General features: G+C 37.4%; 1 protein-coding gene across 1 annotated transcript in view; it reads left to right on the top strand.

Annotated features, from left to right (window-relative positions):
• The window catches only part of FRK (fyn related Src family tyrosine kinase), a 54,480-nt gene that overhangs the window by 16,655 nt on the left and 23,735 nt on the right, over positions 1–14,090 (top strand). Inside the window, exon 2 of the mRNA XM_057413238.1 lies at positions 8,259–8,380. Within this exon, the coding sequence (XP_057269221.1) occupies positions 8,259–8,380 (122 nt within the window). The remainder of the gene's footprint in view (positions 1–8,258; positions 8,381–14,090) is intronic.

Here is a 14,090-nt window from a genome sequence, read left to right as displayed (position 1 = left end):
ATCCAAATACAAAGAGCAAAATGGGATCTGTTATTTTCCAAAACGGTGTCTCACATTGTAATGGTTATTTAAAGAAAAATCACACTGTGGTTCTGAAATGTGGAAAATACAGTGGAACCTACAGTCTGCTGCTACAGACAGACTGTCACTTTCAAGCATACTTCTACATAAAACATAACATAAACTGATGCTGCTCTGTCATTTTGATAGATCTTTGCTGCATACATAGTGTAGAAATGAACCTTCAGTTTTTCACAGCTATTAACATGTTCTATGTTTTCCCGCGTGGAAAAAACCCAGACTTATTCCATCCACTGCTGTTGTGAAAAGACTCAGAAGCTCCATGTCCCACACAGAAAGTGCGCGGGTAGTCTTCATTTTAGTTTGCGACAAGTTATTCAACAGCAAGGATCAGAGCCATATGCATGACTCAGGTCTTTACGTAGGAAGCAAATTCACTGTAGTTGCGAAAGCTTAAGTGTGCTGCCCTACATAACCACCCCTGAAAACCTGAATTTCTAGTTTCAGATGGAGGAAACTAGTTTCTGATTATGGTAAATAAGTAATCAGAACTGAGCTCAGTCACTACAAATGTACTTTTTAAATGATTTAGTATTTCAGTTATTGTCCAAGTCAAGTACTTTCTGCAGTGTGTTAAGATTATAACTAATTTACTTATGTGGGTACAGAATGTTCTGATTACCAAAGCATCTTGTAAAAGACTTAAATCTGACTCATTTGTTGATGATCGCACTTCAGTGAGCAAGGTTTAAACCAGTACATTTAGCAGTGACCTCTAGTAAATAAATGTATGATGAAAAATGAATGTTAAAGTGTTCTCTTGTCAAGCATAAACCTGAGTGGTGTGGTGAACTAGGAAAGAGAAAGGGAAAAGATATGTAGAGAACAGTCCTTACAGTGAGAGTTAATCTGGGAAATTGATTCAAGAGATATTCTGTGAAATTGTTTACCCAAGGAGGACTGAAATTGCTGCCAGAGACACATGCCCTGTGGGAGCAGGATAACCAGCAGTTGCTGAGCAGGTGCAGCAGCTCTGGCAGCAGGAGGTTATAGCCCTTGGGCAATAAATGCAGTCCTCAGTTTTGTCTTGTGTTTGTTTTCTCTTCATTGTTGCCTGTTAGCTCTGACTTCCTCCCTTCTCTCCTTCCATCCATTTGATAATATGCTACAGTCCTCTCTGCTCTGAATTTTTGCTATCCTGTTTTCTCCCTCCCTCCTGTGGTATCCTATGCATTCCTTTATCATTAGCTTCAAATTCCTTCCTCTTAAATTTTGTCATTGTCCATCCTTCAGTATCTGATAATGAATGACAATGAGAGACAGCATTAAAACAATCCCAGGGAAGCCTGTAGAAAGAATTAAAAAGGAAGGGTTCAGTTTCCAAATGGCCTGAAAACAAATCTTGGATTTTCCAGCCTCTGGCCAGTGAAAGTCTGTGAAACCTAGAGGAATCCTGGACCTTTCACAATGTAGATTCATGTACTATCTCTGGGAAGGCTTGTGGTTTTGAAAATACTCATGAAAGGAACCTTTTGCAACTTTTCATCTTCATTGTTTAGCCTGAGTACAGTTTTTTATGGTTTTATGGTGTGTTTTTTTCTGGTGTGTTGTTTTGTTTGGTTGTTTTTGACTATTTTTTTCCTCTCTTTTTTTTCTCTTTTTCCCTCTTCTTCTTTTTCTCTTTTTTTTTCTTTTTCTTTCTCTTTTTCTGTTTCTTTTTTATTTTCTTTTTCTTTTGTTTGTTTGTTTGTCTGTTCGGGTTTTTTTTTCTGATGCCGTCATCAGGTTCACTTGTAGACTGTAATGGGAAAATTGAAGCAGCCAGTGCTCATCTCCCATGCTCTTCTTCACGCCTGCAGTTTACCATTTGTAAAGCACATATGTTTCTTAACTCTGTTATATCTGGAAGGCTTTCATCTCTGCAGTGATATTTCTTAATTTCTTGAAACTGTCAGCTGTTGGAGAAATTATATTACTTCATTAATCCTATATATTTAAGACAGCCTAATATTTTCTATTGGAAGAGCTTGTTTAGTAGCATATAATTTTTCTAGGCTTTTCCTGATTGGATGTAAAATTTCCAGGGTTGATGCTAGGCACATGCTGCCTCTTTCTCTCCCTGAAAGCAAAAAAAAAAGTAGCTCAAAATAATATGGGAAATCCTTTGTGCATGTACTTTGGAGGAAGGGCTTGATACTTGGGAGGGGACATTGCTACATTAAAATGTGTTCTTTTATGCTATCTAGGACAGCTTTGCTTCAAACTAACCAGGGCTTTGAAAATAAAATCATATGGTAACTGAACATATTCATTAGAATTTGACAGCTCCATTCTGTATAGTTGATATTTTGGGAAAACCCAGCAAGTGCTTGGAGCCTTCCTCTCAGTGCAGAGGACGTGCTGGTGGCACCCTTGGTAAACTTCTGTCCCTGCTCCTGCACTACTGTTTACCCACAGCAGACTGCAAACCTGGCATGGATTAAAAGCTGGCTCAGCAACGCTCTTTGTCCTGCATGGATGACGGTAGTGAAGAGTGGAGCATGCAAGCCTGTTCAGGTTTCCATGTGCTGAGTAAGGACAGTGATCACAGGATGGTCATATGATGAACATAATTGAGTAAGATCCTGGAGGATCCCCCTGTCTCTCTTCCTCTGTCTCTAGCTTTCCATGCATCTCTCCTTGTCCTCTGTGGTGCAGAAGCTAGCGGCCATTGCTCTCTGAAAAAAACTACTACCTACTGCACAATGCTAAATTCCATGAAAGGTAGGCCCTTGGCATTTCAAACTGGACATCTGAAATTAGTAGAAAATGCTATGATAATGTAGTATAATAATGTCTTATTGCCTTAGTCCCTTCCTGTGAAGTTTCTACCCTGTAAAACATTTTATAAGCAGAAGTGCCACAAAAAGAATTTAATGAATGTTCATAAGGCATTCAGATATTATAGTCATGAGCACTATAATAGAGGCTGCTAGGAAATTAGTCATTCATGTAATTTTATAACTTGTATTGAGAGCAGAGACTAAACAATGTACAGTAAATAAACCCTATCTACGCAATGACAAAACAAAATACAGGCTAACTATTCAGTGATCAGCATTCATATTAACACTGTATGAAGCACTGGATGTGGCCATGTAATTAAAGATGGTATCATACTGGACTTTCCTGAAAATGGCTGAGTTGATGCCATGAAAGCAATATTAATATTCCTATCTCCTAAATTTGGACTTCTTGACTTTGCAGTTACAGCTTTCTATGACTTTTGATTTTGAGGCATTTAAAATATAAACCTTATATACTGATGAAGCTTTTCTTTATCTGTTTTAGCTATTGCACAAGCCTTCTCATTCCAGAAGAAACTGGCATATATTTGGTTTCATTATAGTAGTATATAATAGTACCTGTTTTTCATTGTCCTCATCCATGACTATTGCTCGAATTGTAGTAATGTTTTGTTCTTCTCAGTCAAGGAAACTTTTTCTTCTTCTCATAGCCTAGTACAGCAGGCACAGTTAACACACTCCTGTTAACCTTCTGGAGGGCCAGATAACCTGTTTCATGGAATCATAGAATGGTTTAGGTTGGAAGGGACCTTAAAGATCATCTAGTTCCAACCCCCCTGCCCATGCAGGTTCAGCCCATGCTTAGAGTTAGGATTAGCAAAGAGATGAATACTGGTGTTCCAGTTTGACTTACGGCTGCTGAGGGGCTGCCCAAGGAAGATCAAAGCTGCAAAAAGCAGCTTGCAGGCTAAGGCTGAAACCAGGTCTAGTATTAATGTTAGGGCATGGATTTAGGATTAGGAGGGTGACAAACGCTGGTGCTTCAGTTTGAATAAAGCTGGAAGGGTCTGCCCCAGAAAAGGCTTGTCTCCCAAGAAGTGTTTTGTCTGGGCAATGACTGGTGAGCTTTGGCTAAAGCTCAGCAAGCACCTTGCATTATAGTTGGGAGTTAGAGTGTTAGGGATTTAGGAGAGACCAAGCACAGAGGTCCAGTGTAATGGGTAGAGGGGAAGCTGTAAAAGGGCTGTCCAAACAATCATAGAATCAACTAGGTTGTAAAAAGCCTTTAAGACCATCAAGTCCAACCATTATCCCAGGAGTGCCAACACCAACACTAAACCGAATCACTGAGGCCCTCATCTACAAAGTTTTTTAACACTTCAGGGACCATGTTTCCATTACTTCCTTGGTATGCTGCAAAAAAATCCCCCAAAACCCAGTGCTTCCCCAAAAGTTCTTTCTTCTGGACTATGGCTGGGAATCCTTTTGTTTGGGTTTAACTTTGAGTGCTGGACAGAATTACTTTCAGGAGAGAAAAAGAGCCTGTAGTTCCCAGATTAGTTGAGATCTTCTGTTAAATCATCAGTGTCTGCCTTGAATGAGTGCATTACACTGATACAATCAGAAGGGGATATTGCATTAGTGGGAGGGAACACAGGGAATCAAACTAATTTTGCAGACTCTTTTTTGGATGGGGTTATTTGTGTTTTTTTTTCTTTTTCCACTGGGTTTTCATCTTCTTCTAGGCATGTTGCCAGACACTGGAAACTTTTCCAGTGGTATAGTATTGCCTCCCTTTGCCTCCCTTTGTTTAGTGATTCTGTCAGTGGCTATCTGGCATATGATAACCCATGGCCTGTGTTACTCTTCCTCTCTTCTACTTTCCTGCCATTTCTTTCCACTATAAGAAAAAAGGTGCAGAAACAGAAGTACCTTTTTTTTTTTTTTTTAATATTGTAGCAGATTTTTATATAACAAAGCAGAGGAAGACGAAGCAGAGGCATCATCTGTACCAAGTAAAGATTGTGTTTGTTATGCACCTACATGAAGACAGTCTTTTCTGTCCTCAAAGTCCTCCCATATATGGTGACCAGAACTGACCTAGAGGTAGGCTGGAGTTTTTACTGAAGGGATTCCTGAGACCAATGAATAGTTTGGAAACCAGAGATTTTGAGGAAGCTGCTGAAACAGTCCCCAAAAGCATATCTGGCATCCTACCCTGAAAAGGGAGCTGAGACATTGGATGCAGTGCTGGCCAAGAAAGCAATGTTCCTTGATCCCATTGACAGAAGAGCACCATTACTGTGCTAATCAGACAGCTTCTGCTAGAAACGGAGATTTATACCCAAGTCTGAATGCCGTCTTTTGTGGCATACCTGGTAATCTACTGATCCTGCATTGACAATTGTGACCCAGAGTGATCTGGTTGCAAGCTGAGGTTCAGAGTGAAACTGGGTGAACTGCTAACTCAACCTTCTCCTGAGCTGTCTAGTACCAATATAGCACACTAAAGTCAGAGAAAGAGCTGGTTAAATAATTTGTGCAATGCATCGTGCTTGAAGTTTTAGTTCTGCTTTGCCAAGCATTGTGTTTCAAAACCTTCATGTGTCTTTGAGCTATAAGACACAAACAGATTTGTCAAGGATTGGGTGTTGTTTTGGTCTGACCTTTGTTTCCCACAGAACGATATCTCATGGTGAACAATTACTTTGATTCATTATTACTCTTTGGAGTACTTTCCCCTCTAAGCAACACACTTTTGCATGAAGTAAAATATTAAGCCTTTTGAAGCATAAGTTCAATCTCTAGAAATTGAAATAAGCCCTTCATGTTTTATAAAAGGAATTTAAACTTCCATTTATAATGAAAATAGTATTTTAAATTCAGATGTGGTTCTGTTAAAAAAGTTAAATCAAATTAAATTATTTGCTTTGAGGTTAAGGGGTTATTTTTCACAACTGTTATTGCTTTTGGTACTGTATGATTTCTATTGCAAACCCAATGACTTTGAACTAAGAATCCCATATTCAAGTGCTAGCTATTAAAAGTAATTTTCCTTGTATTTTTCTGAAACATTTTAATCAGATCATATAAAGTCAGGCAAATGAGGTAATACACAATATGCATCCACTTTTCACTCTCCATAGTAATTGCTTCAGGTACACTTACCTTCTCAAATACTGTTGCTCTAATTATCTTCTTTTGCAAGCCAGAATCTTTTAACTGCTAAGATTACCTGGAGTCAGAAGCAACATATTACATATCCTCCATATCATCTTTAATAGTGAATTCATATTAATGTAAATAAAGTTTTCCCAAACTAATAAACATAAACATATAATTTGAAATATTTTGAAGTCAAAGGAACAGATACATATGCCTAAATATAATAAGTACTTATGTCTTTTTTTCCAAAATCGTAGTCTATACTGTAGACAAGGCTTTACACACCCAGGTGTGATACTATTTTTTCCCAAATAAACCAACAGTTTCCTCATGTTGCCTACATTGTATTACTGCTCATGTTTTCAGCTTTGGTGACTTGAGTTACTACACTATCAGTGTATATACAAGTACTGGGCCGTGTAAAGACTATACTTTTGACTATCCTGAACATAAAATTCAACCTTGCTAACAATGCTTTGGAAGCTTTTTTGGCTTTGGTACAAAATGAAATCCTTTTGAAAGCGTTCTATCCTCTTAACCTGTGAAGAAAGGAGACATAAAATTAAACACCTCTTCATATACACTCTCATGAGAATCAGTCACTTTGGATATTGCTAAGTTAGATCTTCTAGTTCAAGGAGAAATACATCCATTCAATTTTTTTTCAGATCATGTAGTTTGTTAATTTTCAGGTGTTCTCAGAGCAGGTGCATTTAGATTTTTCAGAAAGATTCTAATTCAGTGGTTAGGGCAGGTAAATTTTCTCTGGGACTTGTATAGTGTTGAACTTGTACTCTGTCCTCTCATTCCTTTGACCAGAACCTCAGTTAAGAATTTGAATGTTGATTGCTTAGTTTTCTTCAGTCTAATTAATGAATTAATTTAATTTATTAGTTGAAATAATGAACATATTTAACTAATTAAAATTATTACTAACACATTCTGGCTTTCTAATGAGATTCCTCTCCTTGCCAAATACATACAAGGGCCCATTTTATCCAAATCATCTTCAAGTCAGAGGACAGGAATGCAGTCTGGAATATCTGGGTTTCATTTTCTTTTGTTAACACAGCATATTCAGTGTAGGTTGGCGCCGTCTGTATTTGCCTCTTTGTATTTCCTCTTTATTCATACAAACCCATTTTTCATTCCTCATGCTTGCTCAGCCAAGGTGTCACTCAATATTGTCATTTATTTCCTCCATTCCACTTGATGATTACAAGCCTTGCAGATACTGAAGTAGTTTTAGTTGATGACTCCTTTCATACTTTCCACTAGTAATTGACAAATCAAGTAGTTAATTGAATAGGCAACTTACATGTGGTGTGATACATTGATTTATCTTAAAAGTCTGCATAATAGATTTAGCTGTGATTAATTTAAAAGGAGTTGTCCTGTGAGTATATGTCACATTTCTGATCACAATTTATCATCATTTGCTTCAAATAAGGGGTAGAGATAATCTTGGAAAGAGCTTTGTTGGATGGAAGCTGAATGCTACCCCAGTTGAAAATGCTGACTCATCTCAGTCTTATTTCTATTTAATTTACACTCAGCACAAAGCAGCAAAAATGCTAAATAGTACCTTGAAAGGAGCAAACTAAAGGTCCTACTTAAATGAGTCCTTGAGAACTATAAGGCTTTGTGAAAGAGGAAAAATATGTTTTAAAAGGCATAGATAGGAATAGATTTTCACAGAACATGAATGTCGAGATGTTTACCGTGATTTTAGGGACATACGGGTTTTGTTTGTCAAACAGCAGCAGAGCTGAAAAATTGCCAGTAACTCATTTGACGTATTGACTTGGCAGTGGAATGGGGAAGGCTGCAGGGTGGTTTATATCTTGGAGCCTGAGAGCCCTTCTGCAGCTTTAGGGAATTTTTGACTTTTAAGATATTGGGATGTTAGCATATACCTGCACCTCTACATAGCTCAAATGGCATCAATGGATTTAGCACCAATTTCTGCCACAGTAACTTTGGCATAATTTCTTGGTGAATTTTTCCTGGGACAAGACCAGTTCATCACTTCTTGTTCCCTTGAAATCAGTAGGGCTTTCCATCAGCAGTAAAATCCAGATTTCACTCAAATGTGTAAGAAATGTTTTCAAGCTTTAAATTTGTTGTGTAGTTCTTGTTGGCTTTTTTCTCCCATGCTACTGAAATATAATTAGCATAGCACAGATTATCTTCTAGTCAATATGCAGCATGTTTATAAAAGCTTTTTTTTTTCTTTTCCTGGTATGTTTCACTGACTGGTAAAATTAATGGTTTTTATTTGTTCAGATGGTTTTTTGGCCCAATCAAACGAGCAGATGCCGAGAGACAGCTGTCAAGTCCTGGAAACCAGGCAGGAGCCTTCCTAATCCGAGAAAGCGAAAGTCTAAAAGGCGAATACTCACTTTCAGGTATATTCTAGTTTTTCCTCATAAGCAATGTTTAAAAGTTTCCCAGGTGATCTGGACTTTTTCATTTTTGAGAATGATAAACTCTGGGTGTGAAAATGAAATTAAGTTCATAATAATATTTCTTTCCCAGGAGGCTTATGCAGAAAACTTGGCAAGAGTAATTTGAGTTTTTGCTAACATTTTTATAGGCTTTTTTTATTAATATGCTCAGAACAGAAATTAACTTTCTCATGCTTAGTGCTTCTAGTGTGCCACTGCCTTAAAATAGAAACTATTTTCATGATTAAAATGCCAAAAAGTACATTACAGTTGTACACTGCTGTTCTGATTAGTACACAAAATAAAAATTAACCATGTTGGCAGATATCTGCAGTTAAAGAAAATGAGATTTCTGCTAGAGCATGCCCTAAGGTTTATATTTATTTGTTTTCAGGGGAAAAATGATAGGAAGATCTTCAAAGCTGTACTTAAGAATACCATATTTCATTGAAAAGCTACTTGTAAACATCAGTAAAAAGTTAGACTTATGATAATGATGGATATTGAAATTTATAAGTCCTTTCTTTGAATCCAAAAGACTATCAAATAAGGGCACTTATTTGATATAATTGTACTTATTCACAAAAAGATGATGTCGTCTTTTTCATGTTATAGGTATTTGTCTTTTTAGATAATAAATGTGATTGTTTGCTGTTTTGTTTTTTTTTCCCCATGAACTTTTTCTATCAAACATGTCATACAGGTATGAGTAAAGATAATTGTTACCCCTGAGATAGCAGAGCTATATGCCCAAACTTCCTAATGTGCTTTACTTACACCATTCTTGACATCAGTAAAGATATCTTGACATCTAGATGTTTGTGAATAAACAGTAAGTTGTCATATAGAATTATGTCAGTAAAATGAGAGGCATCTTGTGCATAACCAGATTCTTTCGTATTGACTCCTTTTCTGCCTGGATGTTTACATGTGAGTCACCTGACTGTTACAGAATCACATTAAGCAGCTTAATGATCTTTTGACACATTCTTGGTTTCTTTTGCAAATCATAAGAAAATGGTATATACCCCTAATGTCTGTGGTAATGGGAGGGTTAGTTTTTATTGTCATGACAAAGAAATGTATGTTGCCTGTGGAGTGAAATACAGGGAAGTTTATGGAATAAATATGATATTTACAGTTCTGGGAGAATTCATTGCATAATCTTCAGCTTGCTCTCCAAGAAGTTTGTTCTTGCCAAGAAGCACTTATAAGAGAGTTAACATCGACAAGGAATCTGACTGCTCCTGAACTGTGACAGAACTGACCCCTGTGGTGCGCACTTTTACCCAAAGACTGTATTATAGCTGCAGACCTTTCAAAATGCTTTTCCTCTATATGCCAACTTACCCCTGTCTTACATGGCTTCAGCTTCAAGTGCTCTTCCAAGGATTTCATTCAAGGACTGGGCCAGCAGGGAAGGATAGATAGGCCTGTATTAGCTGCTTAATGCTGAGATTTATTCTTTTTATTATTCTCTGACTGTAGCCTTCTAAAAAAAGATACAAAATCTTAATTCTTTACCCTGCATCCTGACTAATTCTGTAACAGGAAGGCAGAAGTACTTTATGTAAACTATGAGGTACTGCTGAGAAAAATCTATGAGAATGAAAATAAATATTAGGCCAGCTTTTGTGGTAGAATGAGATTGCCCTTTGATGCTGCTGTTTAATTTTTTTCCTTGCCAATTGTGGATAGAAACTATAGTCTATCTGCTTCAGTATATTTGATTCAATTATAAAAGCTTGTGGTAGACATTTTTCAAGATTCTTGTAAGCTTATCCAGGAACAGGAGATTTGATAATTGCTGAAAACAGCAAGATATCAAATTGTCAATGGGGATTTCTTGCATGCTGGTTTGTTTGATGAATGAAGGGAAGAGTGGTGCTGAAGAACCTAATATATGTGGGGGCAAGGCTCCAGCTCCACAAGCCAGCCCTCCTTCATACACAAACATGGCCTGTCCTCTGAGCACGTATGCATATATATATGTGTCATCTCAGATTTATGAAACATCTGTGCTTTTAGGCAGAGAAAGAGAATAAACTCTGAAGCAGTCTGTAGACAGTGAGTATTAATTACATGATTTACCAGTGCTGCTAGATCTTTTAGCAGCTTTCCAGACTTGAACGTAATTTAGCCTCAACATGCTACTTCATCCTGATGAGCTAAATATTATTTGCTGCTCACTGAATAAGCTTGAGTGAATGGCATCTGTTTGTGTTGTGCAAGGTTTTTTGCTTCCAACCTAACAGTATACATAATTATCTGGACATTGTATGTCCATAATCTCATTACTTACGTTTATTTTTGTGAGAGCTAGTTCATTCGAAAGCAAATGATGAAGTGCATTGTACTGTGGGGAGTACTAATTGGAAGAAAGATTGTTTAGTCCACCAGATGCTATGGAGAAGGCAGTTTTGTGACTTTCTCCTCTTTGTTCCACCAGAAGGAGTTATGAGACACTCAAAGCTGAGGCAGAAAAACAGTGTTTTCTTGAGGAATGTTGGTTCAGAACTGTTTCTTTTCAAAGCTTTTGGATGGCTTCTATCTCCATCACAGCTGATACACCAGCAGGGTAGAAATCAAACCCTGATGTTTTGGAAATTTTGTGTCCCTAATTTATCTTTCCAATTTTTTCAGTGCAGAAAGAATAGATCCCAAAATTCCCATCCTCTGTAGGACTGGTTGCATTTGCTTTACCTTCTACTGCTGTTTTGTTTTAATTCCACAGTAGATGATAATGGCTAGAAGAGTGACAACCGGGCTTTCAGAATTAAGGTCTTTAAGGATATATCACAATTCTCTGTCCAGCCTAACATTTAGGTATAATAAACATAAGAATGAAAAGAAGTTGAAAAGGAAGAGAGATTTTTTTACCCAAGCACCCATAAACTGATTTTACGATTTTCAAGCTGGATTTCATACTAATATGTGCAATGTACTAGAAACTTAATGTTAATGAAAGAAACAAATGGATCTCCTTAGGGGGAAAAAAAAATTAAAAAAATAAATAAACACTACCTTTCATTAAAATGACATTTTTCACTTCTAACTTGACTTGATGGGAAAACTCACAGTTTTTAAGATTTACATGATAAACGACTATTTAAATTAAAACCAAAAAGTCATGTTCAAAGAGGTTTTCCTCATCTGTAAATGGTTAAATTGGAAGCTCATCAAACCAGATAGGACACTGAGATGTGTTGCTATAATTTTAAAGTGTTTGACATTTTAAAAATAGGTTTTCCCATTTTAAAAATGCACATGTTGTCGACAGATTTTTATGTTGATGACTCCAGCATCTGGTGTGAAATGTATTAAATTTTAAACATGTTGGTGCCATCTTAGACATTGCCTCTTTTTAATTAAAAGCCATAATTTAGATGTGCTCAGCTTAATTGAGTGTCATTGCCAATGATAGCAGGAGGCTCTCTACTTCCCCCCTCACTGAATAATGGTATCTGAAATACCGATTGCATTAAATGACAATGTAAATGTTTTATGTTTTCTTCCATTTTTTTTTTTCCCCATGCTCTTTAAAAAGATTGTGTGTTTTTCTCTAGGCCAGACTGAGTTTCAGCACAGGGAAGAGTAGGTTGTTGTTTAAGGAAGCAGACTGGTAGGAGTGGTAAAATCATGGCCATAGCAGGAGAGCGATTTTGGATCAGCCCCTGCACGGGTTCTGTGCTGGTGAGAGTGATCTCTGAAGCCACCCTCCTCCCACATCCACTTGGCATGGAGAACAAGCACAGCTCCTGTTGGCAGTGCTGCACTGCTAGTGCAGCAGAGGACTGCTGACAGAATAAGTGGTGGAACACTGGTGGTAATGGTGCCTCGGTGTCCCCTGGATAGATCTGGTGAAGATGTGAATGCTGCTGATGCCGCTATAAATTTTGCTGCCCTGGGGAGGGAGTAGTAAATTATTTATTCTCATTCTTGGGGTGCCAAAACCTACTTCTTCATGGCTCAGCCTTATGAAGATGGGAAGGAGGGAGAGGAGAATGTTTCTGTTAGACTGAAACCATGAAGAAATCTAATGGGGAACTGTGATTCTTTTGGGAAGGACAAAGTTGAGGAGAAGCCACTTCAGGCTTCAAACCCAGCTGCTCTCCAGTTGTGTGAATCTGAAGTTGTGACCCTGTCCTATTTAGCAGTTTGGCACATATGTAGGGAAGACTGAAGGCACTTCCCTGAGTGACACGTACTCTGTTTTGTGTTGGTCACAGGAGGCACACCATGATACAGTGCTGCAAGTGTGCAGTGCAGGGTTTGTACAGCTAGAATCAGCCCTGAAATAGAAGTAAACAACCCCATAATAAATATAGCAGTAATCTCAGCTGCTTATCACAAGAAGAAATAGCATCAGTGCAGAAATTCCCTCCAGCTTCTCTACACACATCACTACCACACTTGGAGACTGCCAGTTTTAAGACTTTAAGCAAGACTCATTTAAGAAATTAAAGCACTTCCTTCAAATCAGCTCTTGCATTAACATTAACTACTTCACAAATAATGATTATAATGCTGCTAATAAATTAAGTAGGTAGTCAAACTACTGTTGGTAGTGATATACAACTGAGACTGGATTAACAGTCATCCTTCTGGCCTTTTATTCAATGTGTCATAAATAGCAATTCATTTGGTCAGATGCATTTCCTGTGAACTTTGGAAAAGTCATTACATTTTCAGCCTGTTGTTACTGAATTACCCTTTCCTTCATTTTGCTTCAGCCCCATTTCTAAATGATACATCACAAAAATATACATGCATTTTATAACTAAATTACATTCATTATGGATGTTAAATTAAAAAGAAATGGAATTTGAAAGGTGTGATGTAATTATACTCTGGAGTTATATTAACAAACATTCTAATTTCTGGTTCTCATGCAAAATTGCAAGTTCTCGGGTCTCTCAAAATATTACCTGTGGCAGATATAAAATCCCCTAGTATTTTCAACAGCTCCTTTATGCCCTCTGGTGGTCTGGGATGACAATCGCACAGTACACTAGGAAAAATATTTGATCTGACATGATAGTACTTAAGGAAGGAGAGTTTTTCCTCTGTAATTTAACCAGTTAAAAGACAAATTATAACTTATATCACCTTTGTTAATTGCATGTAACCAATACGTTTCTCGATTTTTTTCTACATATGATATATAGCTGTCTGCTGTGTCTGTTACTATAACAAAAGTGATTGCCAAACTTCATGGAGTGTTGCCTGTATCAAAGATCTACCAGCTCTAATATGTCCAGAGGAGAACAATAACAATATTGGGCTTTTTTATAATTATCATTTCAAATGTACCATGCTGAGGCTGCTTTTATGATTGAAAAATATTTTAATTTTCTATTAAATTATTTAACTAAGAGACCCCCCTGGTCAACATTACCAAATTGAATATGTTTGCTGGAATTTTGGCTACTGAAATACATACTGCAGGTAAACAGCAGAAGGCCTTTTCCCTATGCCTCCCTTTCGCTTTTCAGACTTCTGTCTTGTGTAAGGGGCTTGAGAACCAGACAATGGTAATCTCCCAAACTGGTGGATGTGGAAGAACCCACCTGGTCTATTGCAAAGGTGTAATGTTTGGTGATGAGAACCAGGATGGCAACTGAGGCAACCTCCTTCCTTTGAGAGCTCTTTCTGCATCCATCTTATTGTT

The sequence above is a fragment of the Pezoporus wallicus genome, unplaced genomic scaffold (genome assembly GCF_028554395.1).
Source record: "Pezoporus wallicus isolate ANWC-B61680 ecotype Strahan unplaced genomic scaffold, APGP_CSIRO_Pwel_v1 contig_7505, whole genome shotgun sequence".
In the NCBI taxonomy this organism is placed as follows: domain Eukaryota; kingdom Metazoa; phylum Chordata; class Aves; order Psittaciformes; family Psittacidae; genus Pezoporus; species Pezoporus wallicus.
The sequence above is the reverse complement of the archived record's forward strand: the minus strand, read 5'-3'. Positions and strand labels throughout refer to the sequence as shown.